The 12,078-nt window shown below is 48.3% G+C and overlaps 1 protein-coding gene across 1 annotated transcript in view; it reads left to right on the top strand.

Moving 5' to 3' along the window:
* LOC119457705 (open rectifier potassium channel protein 1-like) overlaps nucleotides 1–12,078 on the top strand; it is a 112,103-nt gene that overhangs the window by 52,795 nt on the left and 47,230 nt on the right. The window contains 1 exon segment of the mRNA XM_037719357.2: nucleotides 9,873–10,049. Coding sequence (XP_037575285.1) covers nucleotides 9,873–10,049 — 177 coding nt within the window.

The following is a 12,078-nucleotide window of genomic DNA, read 5'->3' as shown; positions in this document are numbered from 1 at the left end:
CCGGCAGAGCTTGGCCGTGCTTTCTGTTTCTCGAAACGGAGACTAAATCAGCGTCGCTTCCACGTGCAGCAGCAGCTTCGCATTTGCCTCAACGCTGAAGACGGAATCAGGGAATCGAGCCAAATTTTTACACTCAGTGATGTACTCCGTCTTACTTTGTGCTTCTATACTGAGACGTTTGTGTTCTGTCTTCCCTCTAACTTTAACGCAAATGTCTGACCTATTTAAGAGCGCGCTTCCGAATATCTGTAGCTTTCCCTCGTTATTGCCACGGAAAGTCGTCCTCAAGTCTATATAGTCTCCCCTGAGCTTCTGCCTGCTGGAAATGACTAGCCGCGTGCCGTCGCAAGAAAAGTGCGCCTTGGGTGCAAGCCGATATCTCCGACGCTTGCGTCAGGCTTCGTGGCAGCCGAACTATTCCTATACCGCAGCGCCTCTGGGCTCAACCGGGGTGCCTTTTCCTTTCTTTTCTTCTGTTCTCACGTCCTCTCTCTCTCTCTCCCCAGTTGAAAAGTCGCCCTCCCGTTCCGCATTCTCGAGCTTCGAGACGTTCGCTCCCAGTTCCTTCGTCGCCGAGTCACTGGAAGCCTCAGTCTAGGTTTGACGAGCAGTATCTCGTTCCTCCCCTGAGCAGGTTAGCACGTCGTGCAAGCGCAATTTATCGAACCTATAAGCACCGGCTGAATGCACGAAAATACTAAAACGTGTATACGCTCCGCTTCATCCCCCCCCCCCCCCTTCCACGACGCACTTTCAATGTTCCTCTTCACAGTGCTAGAGGAAAGAATGCATATAGCATTTCAATTCGGAAGTCTATAGCTTATCACCCCAGTGTCTAACAGGGACGGAAAAGGCGGTCGAGGAATCGGTGGTGTATACTTTGGGCGCCGCGGTGACATGATTCTTCATATGTGCTGTTGGAAAGCTCATTAGAGCTTGTTGGATGGCTAGTTGCATGGCTTTGGATTACGGCGAACGTCTGTAGGTGCTGCCTTAATGTCTAGCTATAGTCCTTCGTCTTGTCGCGCTGCAAGACGTTTCACCTGCAGTTGAAGCTCGGGCCTCTCGGGCGCCCCGCAACGGTCCCACCGACAACCTCCCGCGCTGCGGAAGAAAGCCGTTCACGGATCACGCAAGCAGAGTGCCGCGTTAGTCCACGCCGGTTCGCGACTCGGTGTTCGAACCTATAGTTCGTCTTTGTGTTGCATGCTACATTACTGCATCAAGCTTCGCCTTTAAGAGTGGAACGCGATAGCATTTAAAGATCCCTGGCTGCATATCAGGCTTTTTTCTCGTATATTCAAATTGCAATCCGACGCTGTCAAGTCTTTAGGTTGTGGTTAAGTCGTACTTTACGATTTTTTTTCTGACAGATTTTACTTCGAGAAATTCAATTTTTTTTTGTTCACTAACGCCTCGCGCCACGCCAAGGGCCTGCCCGGTCGGGGTGGCTCGGGATGATGTGGTTCGGCATGATTATTTCCGCCAACGATGCCAGATTTTCTGTGACACGGGGCCCTTGACGCTATCGCGTTAAAAGAAGTATCTCTCGCCTCTACAGCGTTGCAGTATGAAACGGAGTATAGTGAGGGCTGCTCTTTTGGAGGATTCAGCGACTTGGTTGGCGGCTCGACAACGCCGGAGAGCGTTCCCTCGGGTTGAACGCTCGCGCGACCGACTGACGCGCGTCTCGGGGTTACCGATGCGCGCCTGCTTCGCCCGCTCTTTTGGCACGCGGCTCGCGCCGTTTACTCCCGAGACAGGGAAGAAGCACACTTGGAGCTCGCAAGGCAGTGGGTCCCCGACACGCTTCGCTTTACGAAAAGAGTCGCTGAGACAAAAGCCCCGACTACGAGCCGACTCGTCCGTCACAGCTTGATTTGGCTATATATATCCCTCTTAAAGCAGTAACCAATAATCACTCTATCTAGTCCACGCACGCATACTCTAAAAATGTTTACACCCTGAAGGATGTTTGCTTGTCAGACGGGTAACACCCCTACCGTTAGGACCTTACAAAAATGTATAGTAGAGGACGACAGCGGAGCTCTAATTAGACGTGCAATGACAAAAGACGTAGTTTAAAACTATGTAACAATTCCGACAGCCTTGGGCGCAGAGAAATATCCGACAGGAGAGTTCCGCGGGGATAGATATGAAACTTTATTTAATTTATGCGCTTTTAATGTTGCCTGTCACAGCTGTCATCATTTTTACGAGAAAGAAAAAGTGGGCAAAAAACAAGATGCCATCATTGGTACCCACCAACAATTTGATCTTACCCCTTAAACGTGAGGGTGTTAGCCATGCGACAACCGAACACCCTTTATACACCCATGAAGGGGTAAAAATGTTTAGAGTGCACTCATGCGCACCTTCCCAGCACAGGACTGGCACATAATGTGCAGGTTACACTTTGGACTAAGTTCTGTAATCTGAGTGACACGCCGACTGCCGTGCATTCGATCAGCTCGTTAAAAATCCATATCTCCGAAAAAAAAAACAAGAAAAAAAAATCTTACGAAGCCACCAACAGCACGAGTGTTGCTGACTTCTGGCTGTGTCGTGTCGTAACTGCGAAACTCCAGGCAATACAGAGTTCTCCAAGGGGAGAGGAACCTGTTCTCCCTCTAAAGCTTTGGAGTGTCCCGGAGACAGGCGCAATCGTGGGCTCCGTGGCTTCATTTCGTTCCGCGAGGGGTTCACGTGGACTTGGACGTACTAAAGAGGCATAAGTTAATTGCAATGACCACGTGTGTGGGGTGCGGCTAGCTGCATTTTTCTTCCCGCCGGTAACTCTGATGGTTAATAAACGTATGCGCAGTAATGAACAGGCTTCTTTTTGTGCATTTTCAATACGCGAGACTATCGACCGTTCTGCACGTAGGTGCCCGTATATAGGATTCGGTGCACGTATAGATTACGAAAGCAAAGCGGAAGGAACAATGGCAGCGTTAAAGAAGGAAAAAAAAGTAACTAACGAAACAGGCAGAAAAAGATGACAATGAGCCAACAAAAATGTAACACTCGTGCTCCCGTTTAGCTTATTCATCGAACCTCCTCCACTTCGCGGAACTTTCACGAACTGTCCCAAGGCACAGTCCGGCCATGTTGCGGGCTATGTAGGTTTGACGACGCATGGGACTCGTGTAAGTTTGGTCGCACGAATGTTGAACCAACGCGGTGGCGCAGCCCACTTAGCGCACGCGCCGAGACGCGTGCAACGCCGGTGATCACTAGCCAGCTGTCTCAGCTGTCTGTTATCTCAGTATATTATAGTTACGTTATCTTAATTATCTTAGTCATTTGACTAAGGTATATAGGCATATGACCCAGTTATCCTGTCGGAGTTAGGCTTTTCAGATTTTTTTTTTTTTTTTTTTTTACAGCGAAGCTGTATATGGCTAAGATCCGGGGTTTCGTGGCGTCTATGGGCAGAAACTATCATCATCAGCTTTGGCTCGAGCGTCGTCGTCTTCTTCCACCGCTGGCTCCGTTGCCGCTCATCATTCCGGCGTAGAATTCCACTTCTGTCGTCCTAATGGGGAGGTCGCGTTTACGGGGATGTGATATGCTTAAGGAGGGTATGAGGTTGCGTGACGGACGCATTTAATAACAGAGGTGATACGCGAATGTGGGTGCGTATACCTATCGTAACGACGACCGCCGATCAGGACAATAAATATGTACGTACCTTTGTTCAAAATTTTGTGTCACCTCTGTGTCGTCAAAATTTTGTGTCACCTCTGTGTCACCTCTGAGTCGAACCCGCAACCTTGCGTTTTGGGCACCTTGTGACGAACTCCGTTGGTTGTCGCAATTACACATGATCGTGGCGGTCATGTCGTTACTCAACGACTGAAAGAGCGTAAACATCGCGCGGTGGACGCAATGCTTTGGCATTCTTCCACGTAGGGATAACTAAGTGCCCCTTGAATTTTTTTTTTTTTTTTCATTTTGTTGGGGCGGGGGGGGGGGGGGGGGGGGTGCATGCACTGTATGAGAGAAGACTCTCTAGCCTCCGTAGCATTGCCTGCAGTGCATGTATAGCGCTATCCTAGGCTAGCCTCGCTTCTCTCGTGGCGAAATGGCGAGTGATTCACCGATCAGAATCGCGACCTTGACGGTTCTCAAGAAAGTCCTTCGAAATGCGTAAGAAAAGCACACCTGCCACCAAACACACGCACATGTGCACAACAAAAGAAAAAAAGAACCTGAAACCCGCGCAGAAACACGCATACATCTCTCTCTCCTTCTTCAGTGCGCGAGCCTTCACACATCTTGCACCGAGGCGCGGGCGCGAACCCCGTGTTCAGCCGCGCGTGAATCGGCGCCCGGCCCTCCATCCATTTATGTGTTTAACATTGCCTTCTCGCGCGTTCCGAGCGAGAAGCTAGCGCCGGGGCTATTTCGGGTCGTCCGAGCCGTAAAAGAAAGAATTTATTAGCCGACGCCGGTCCGGGAATAGAGCATCGCCTCGCGTCCACCGCAAACTCGCAAAACGTTTGCGCTCTCGCTGTTGACACTGCCGTCTTATATGCGAGAGGAGAGTGCCCCGCCCCAATATATTTTCGTTGCCGCGGCAAGCAGCAGCAGCAGCTGCGGTTCCCAGGCGAGCCAGCATCGCGAAGTCGTGTTCGCGAGCCCCGGAGCCAAATACAATGGCCTAGGGTTGTTCTCCCCCCCGCAAAGCTCCGGCGGCGAACAACTTGAGCCGGAGCTCAGGAAAACGGTGCAGCGAGAGAACAGGGCTTACACTAACCGCGACTATAGAACGCCATGCAACGATTGCTTGCTCGCTAGCTTGCTCGCTTGCTTGACTCGGAGCAAGCAAGCGAGCTATACCCATTATGGGGGATTGACCAAGATTCGGGTGGTTTCAGGAAAAAAAAGATTACACGAGCCTAAAACGAAGCACATGCAACGATTACCTAAAGAGCCTCGTCTTTGCACCAGCCTGGTCACCATCGTTCATCATCATCATTATGATCGTCAGCAGTACAGCAGCAGTACAGCATCCGCTGACGCTGCAAACTCCACCGCTAGAAGAAGAAGACCACTCACAGAGAATTGCGATCACCGCTGCTCCAACATGGCGACGGTGTAACATTGCGAATGAAGATTCTGAAATGATAAAAGCAGGTATAGACGACGGCGTGACCACGATGACGCATACCCGGTGGCGTGACGTCATGCCCAGCGGCACATACCCATGGGAAGTGCACTATCTCCAGGATCGGCCCACCACTGCGTACGGCGCAGCCGGCGCACTACCGAGCAACAAGCTATTAAGAGTAAAATGGAAGAGAGTATAGAGTAATTGTGCTGCTAGCTGCTGAATCGTACACATAGGCCATAAGGAACTTCATAGGTAGCAGTAAAGTTTCGTATAGACAGTCGACGAGCCACTGAAGGGCAAGAGAGAGAGGAGAGAAAAGTTTAATGACACGAAATGCAGAGAGGTCGGCCTGAGGTACATTCCTCTAGCCAGTTACTCTGCGTTGGGGGAAGGGGAATAAGAAAAGAAAGAAGGAAGAAAGAGGTGCATGATAGGTGACGATGACGAGAGTTGGAGGATGCAAAACATATAGTTCAGTCGAGTTTTAAGGCAATCCAAGGGTTACTGGACTTTTTAAAAAAGTACGGGCCTGGCCTGTAGGCTTTGAGAAGACCAAATTGGCGCTGAAGGGCAAGTCACTGCAGCCAACGAGCGTGGTACGTGACCACAAAGCTGCAGGCCAACAAAGAAACCATCTCACGAGGCTTGCTTCCAGTCGACTCGCGAGCTTTTTTTTTTTTCTGCTTGTTTTTTTTAGTGAAATGAAATAAGGACATGTTGGCGCACAAATACGGCGCCAGCTACTCCCTGGCGTTTGAATATGTGGCACAAACAAGAGTTGAAACATGAAACACATAACAATATGCAGCTTAGTTGCAACAAAGTTGCGTTGTCGCATACAAGTCAAAATTTTTAACAAGACGAGAATGTAGAGAGAGAGGCACTTAACGCGATAATGCGAGCAACGAGGTCACATAACAAATAAGCACATTCAAGCAACGATGCTATATATAACCACAATAATTTCACATGTGCACAATGGCAATAAAATAAAGAATTATCTTAGAAACATGTTTAGTAGTTAGTAACTGCCAATAATGCTGCCGTCTTCCAGAAAATTGCTTAATGCTGTCAAAGCGCACTTTTGCATTTCTCTTGTTGGCCATGCCCCTAATGATTCCTCCAAACTTAAGAGGTCTACGGTTTAACGTCATTAACGTTGATTTAAGTCGCCGTCTAGCGTCTAGCTTGGCGTGTCATGGTGCGGGCATTCTAGAAGAAGGTGATACGTGCATTCGTCAACAAAGCCACAAATCACACTGAAAAATTTCAACGCGGCCAATTCCGTGCTTCGTAAACGATTGAACTGACCGAGCAATGTACTTAACGTAACGGCATAACAGACTCAAGCATCGTACGCACGGAATAAAACATAGCACGTCTGCGTGTCGGTACAAGCGAAACCACAGGCACGATGCCCACTTGATAGAGTGCTTTATATAAGGCCCTCGATTGGCGATAACACACGCTATACCTTCAACAAGGCTGCACGGATTTGGCGAGCTTAGGTTGCACGCGGCCCGGACCCTGGGTCCGTATTGTTATAACTACAGGCGTAGCTGCCGGGCAACTGTGTGTTTTGATAGGCGACTGGAAGTGCAAAGGCAGGGTAACCCAAAAGCTGTATTTCTTCTTCGGGCGGCAATGAATGTCTGACGGTGCTTTGCGATCCCCTCACAACCAAACACACACACACAGAGACGCCGGCACGAGCAAGCGCGCCAACAGCTGTAGCTTCAAGGCGCGGGCGCCGTTTTAGCGGCGTCGGTGCGGCCTGCGAGACAAAACAATTAAACAAAATAAAGATATTGTACCCGCGAGGCCGCGGAGAATCCATTGACGTCATCGGAACGAGGCCAGTCGTGTTCTTTCTTGCCTCTCGGTTTCTCGTAAAGACGAACGGAGAACAAGGAACCGCGCTATTCGAACGACCTCGAAGCTTCAGGGCTGCACTTTTTGTTATTATTATTCGTATTGAAATACATGACGAGGGGCACCCGCTGAACTTGGGTATACGCGATAAAGTTATCGCAGGATAGGTTACAAGGTTGCCCCCTTTCCGGCAACGAAGATATGTTGCTGCTCTAACGCGAAGGCCATTGTGTTGTGTACGGGTCGGTTGGGCGTTGTGTGCGAGAGTCCATTCCTGTACGTTAACCACGTACGATCTTCACAAGCGCGGTGCTTTGCATTAAGCTATAAGCGATACCTTTGCATTAAGCTATACGTATACCTTTGGACAACAGACATTTTTTTTTTTCAAAGCTAGTGATTCCGGTGCCGAAGAACAACGCTCAAAGTGCTCTGCGAGAAACAAGAGCGCTCTTGACCTGTATAAAACGTAGAGCGGCCTCAGCTCCGGGCTTCGGTACTACATGACGAGCGCCTGCGCATTGTGACGGTGCTGTGAGCAGAACAAGTCTGCACATCGCACGTGCATGCTACAGCATAGTGAGTCACTATCAGTGAACTGTATTAAACTATACATTGTAAAATAATTTGCACACTTATTCACCTTGAGAGGTGTAAATTATTTTACCGTGTAGTTTTTATAGTGAAATACAGTACAGCGAACTATAGTTATTGTTTACCATTATATAGTTCACTATTGCAGTGAACTATAACTGTACAGTGGACCCGGGATAAACGACACTCGCTTAAACGGGAATGCCGGATAAACCGAGCAATGGTATTAACTTTGGTTGGCTGCCCATAATGGTAATAAACTTGGGTTAAACGGAAGCCATATTTTCCTGAAGTTCAGTTAAACGGTACTTTCACCAAAACTGCCCCCTGTGTCATCGGCGAGCGGAAAAGAAAAAGTCCGAAACAATTTCAAATGGTGATGCTTATATAAAGTGATTAAAGTTCACTGATAATTCAGGCGATTGTGGGAAAGTTAAGGCACACTAATTAAGGCAAACAATATGTCGAAATTGCAACTGCGTCTGTATCATGAGGACTCCGCTGTGAAAGTAAACGTTCCCGAGGAAGTACACGTTGAATCTTGCAGTCCCGATGCCACTGTACTGCTTCGTTCACACCACCGGGAATAAAAGACCTCAGATGTTGTCCTTGTTAACTAACTGCTCGGAGGAGACAGCTGAAGATACTATCGGTCAAGTTCATGGCGAAGACTATGATTCTGTTGACGAAGACGCAGATATTGCTCTTACAGTGCACGTTACGTTTTAGGACCGCACGGCAACATATGCAGTTGAGAGTCTGCATGTAGCACGATTTCGAACGCGAAAGAGATTGCCGAACCTTTGGGAATCCTTCCGCGCATGAATAACAACCTTACGCAAGATAAGCTACAGTGTTAGAAGCAGAGTTATACAGTTTAATCTCAATATCGCTAAAAACACAAGGGCAGTCATAGAAACGACACCACACGGTGCTATTGAAACGGTGTCTACATGTCTGCTCCTGTATTTTTAGCTCTACTGAGTTTCCCAGTACATGACCGACCAACTAGCCCGAATCAGTCTTTTGGGAATCCTTTCGCGCATCAACACCAATGTTACCCAAGAGAAGTTGCAGTGTTAAAATGAGAGCACAGTAAAATCCCTTCTTTTTATTTTATTATTCGAGAAAGTAAAGTAATATCAATATACTCGGACGCCCTATTCTACATAAAGCGATTGTTGGCGATTTCTGTGTTCTCCGCTTAAGTTAAACTTCGGATAAAGGAAACACATGTTTCTGTCCCTTCGAGTTCGGCTTAAGCGGAGTTGACCAGCTTATTTCACCGTACAATATCATCGTCATCCGCACTGCCTCTCTCTTTCCTTCAAGTTCACCATTTCCCCTAGATAGAGCCAGGCCAGAAACAATTAAGCTCCTAGGGCCAATCTCCGCTTTTTCTCACAATAAAAGTGTTATTTGTGTTATACGTGTTGAATGTTATTCGTGTTATCTGCACTGCTTATATCCGACATTTGCAGGATGTGCTCGCTGTTTCTTGCAGCTGCGCGCGAGCGTGATTGAATGTCTCGTTGGAGTGCTTCCACGCGAAGCCCGCCACCACCAGATGGTTCTATAACGTCAGTGTGATTATATGCCTCCCCAGTCTCAAATTACGACAAGACGCGGAATAAAAGCTAGTAACAGCCAGAAATCTGGTTGTGCTGTAACATTGGAACTGAAACAAAATTTTGAAGGCACATTTATTTGCCAATCTCCTTTCAATATATTACTCAGTGCCATGAAAAGCAGTTCAGTTCGTCGCGCGCGCGATGACAAGCCATTCTCGGATAACTATAGCCAGAAAGATAAGCATGGTAGTGGAATAGGAGAGGTGTTTACTCGTGCAAACGCCACTGAATAAAGGGCCACTTCCTGAATGCCGATCTCTGTTCAATCTCACCTTTCCAGTTATTCATTCATTTGATTATCTTTTTCTCGCGGCGCTGTCTCTTTTGTCATCCAGTGATTAGAAAGCCACAATAAACGCGTATATGTGGTTCGGCATGATTACTTCCGCCAACGACGCCCGCGCTTAGGCCGACGCCGGATTTTGTGCTACACGGGGTCCTTGACGCTATCGCGTTAGAAGGAGCAACGTGACAGATAATCTATTTCTTTCAGCAACAGTGACATGGACAGGCATCTGACGCGTGCCTCCGAATGTGTTCTGTGTTGAGCGGTTAAAACCTGCCTCCTTTTGCCAAGACGCGTACCAAGCAGCCTATATACTTGAGCGTGCTGTTGATGTTTTCGTGGGCGCGCGTTGTGCGTGTTGCATATGCAGAGAGGCTGGCATCGCTGAATCTGAGCGAGCTGAACAGCACGGACATCAAGAAGATCGTGGCGCGGCTGGCGGACGCGCGCAGCAAGAATCTCATGGACGAGCACGGCCAGGACACACACACCAACTGGAACTTCTACAACTCCTTCTTCTTCGCCATCACCGTCGTCACGACCATCGGTAAGGCGGCGAGCGGCAGCTTTTCTTTTTCTTTCTTTCTTTTTCTTCAATATGGAGGGGGCGAGAGACAGAAGAAAGTACAAATGGCAGGGAAGTGAGAAAAATTCCCAGGTGTCCTTAGCTATCGCCTAAGAGAGGCGAAGGCGAAAGCGTTGTAAAGCCTACTGTAATTCACCCTAATCCTCCTTAGTTGACCTTATTCCACCCTAATCCTCCTTAATACAACTTAATCGACCCTAATCCTCCTTTATCCACCTTAATTCAACCTAATATACCCTAATCCTCCTTAATACACCTTAATATACATTAATTGACCTTGACCTTAATCCACCCTAATCCGTCTTAATCCACCCTAATGCACCTTAATCCAACTTAATCCTCCTTCGTACACATTATTCGACCTTAATGCACGATTATCTCACTTAATACACCTTAATCGACCTTAATCCAATCACTATAGTCAGTCATTAATTAACTTTGCTAATCAATCATCTCTTACACACGACTGGACATGCCTTGGTTCACTTCTGGCCTTCCTTAGGTAGCGTGACTTTCTGTACCCCAAAACGCGACCTTGAAACAGAGATCTAAGGCTTTCGCCTTAAAACGCACGGGCTATCTCATTTGCTACCCTACATTGGGTTTAAGAGAGCGCGTAGGCAGAAAGACAACGAGGAAACAAAGGAGGAAGACACCGCGCACAAACACACGTTCACAGCTGTCGACACAAGTTAACATCAGTCAAAAAGTAGTTATCTGAACTATCGTCATATTTATGAAGGGGAAAACGCGAGCCCGTGACAAATAGCCTCGTCGACCACAGTTTGCGCGATGCCGAGGCAGAATGCGAAATGCGAAAGGACAAAATGTTGCCGTTCCTTCTATACTGCCTGCACCCTCTTCTTCCGGCGATACTGCTCGCGAGCGGAGAAGAAATGGCAGGGCCATCATGGCGACCTGTCATACTGAACATTTGCACCTATTGCTCCCGAAGCGGCGATAGACACATTGCGCTGACATCAAACTCGAATGAAAGCGTTCTTGTTCGCGGGCGTGCCGGCAAGGAAGGTTAATGTTTAAAAATATACGTTCGTGACGGGGGTGCAAGCAGAAGAAGGAACGGTGATACGCTATTCTAGTACACTGTAACGGTGCCCTTCTCTCCTTTTACGCGACGCCGCGCAACATGTGACCGACGACGCTATTCGCCACGGGCTCACGTGTTTTCCCTTTCATAAAGATGACGGCACTACAAATCTGTTGCTGTAGTACAAGTGTATCACACGCCTTCGCCGTCATCCTGCTGCAACGACTAATAATGTCGGCATTCCAAGACAGTCAGGTTGTACGGTGTATAGGCACCATAGTGTATAGGTGCATGAGTCCGGTATACGACTGAAAACTTTTCCGCATCCTGCGACGCGGGAACGTTGATACCGGGCTGAGATGTTGAGCGTCATGGAACTCATTTTGTCACTTTCCGGAGTTCGTTAACAATCGGCGGAGGGTTTCCGGAAAGAAATGTTGCACCAACTTTTCGGTGAAGGCTGAGACCTCTGAGCGCGCTTCCTGTGAGCTAGGCTTATAGAAGCTTACGGTGGCAACTCGCAGTCGAGAAGTTCAGAGCTCAGAAAAACCTGTTGTTTACAGCCGTTGTTTACAGCCGCTATAGCTGCGACGGGTAGGTGAGCGATGATACGTTTGGCGAGGAGTTGGCGCGGTATGGTAGTGATGCATCTTCGGTTGCGCGTTCATGTCAACGGGGTGCCAATGACGCAAGTTGTTTTTCGGCAGTCTTAGTAAATAGTCGCCTATAAGTGCAAGTGATCGTCTTCTGTGCCTCGGCGCTGGCTCTTCTGCAGTTAGATGAAGTTAGGGACTCTGCGAATTGAAAACTGGGCCGCCCCCGTGCCGGCCAAGTTTTGCTTAAGTTCGCTTCTCTGCAGTCTCACACTTACGCATTTATTTAATCGTAAGTTTACATGCGCGCAAAGGGCCATATGTGATCAATAAAACACGTTTTATGGGC

Source organism: Dermacentor silvarum, chromosome 7 (genome assembly GCF_013339745.2).
Source record: "Dermacentor silvarum isolate Dsil-2018 chromosome 7, BIME_Dsil_1.4, whole genome shotgun sequence".
Lineage (NCBI taxonomy): Eukaryota > Metazoa > Arthropoda > Arachnida > Ixodida > Ixodidae > Dermacentor > Dermacentor silvarum.
The sequence above is the reverse complement of the archived record's forward strand: the minus strand, read 5'-3'. Positions and strand labels throughout refer to the sequence as shown.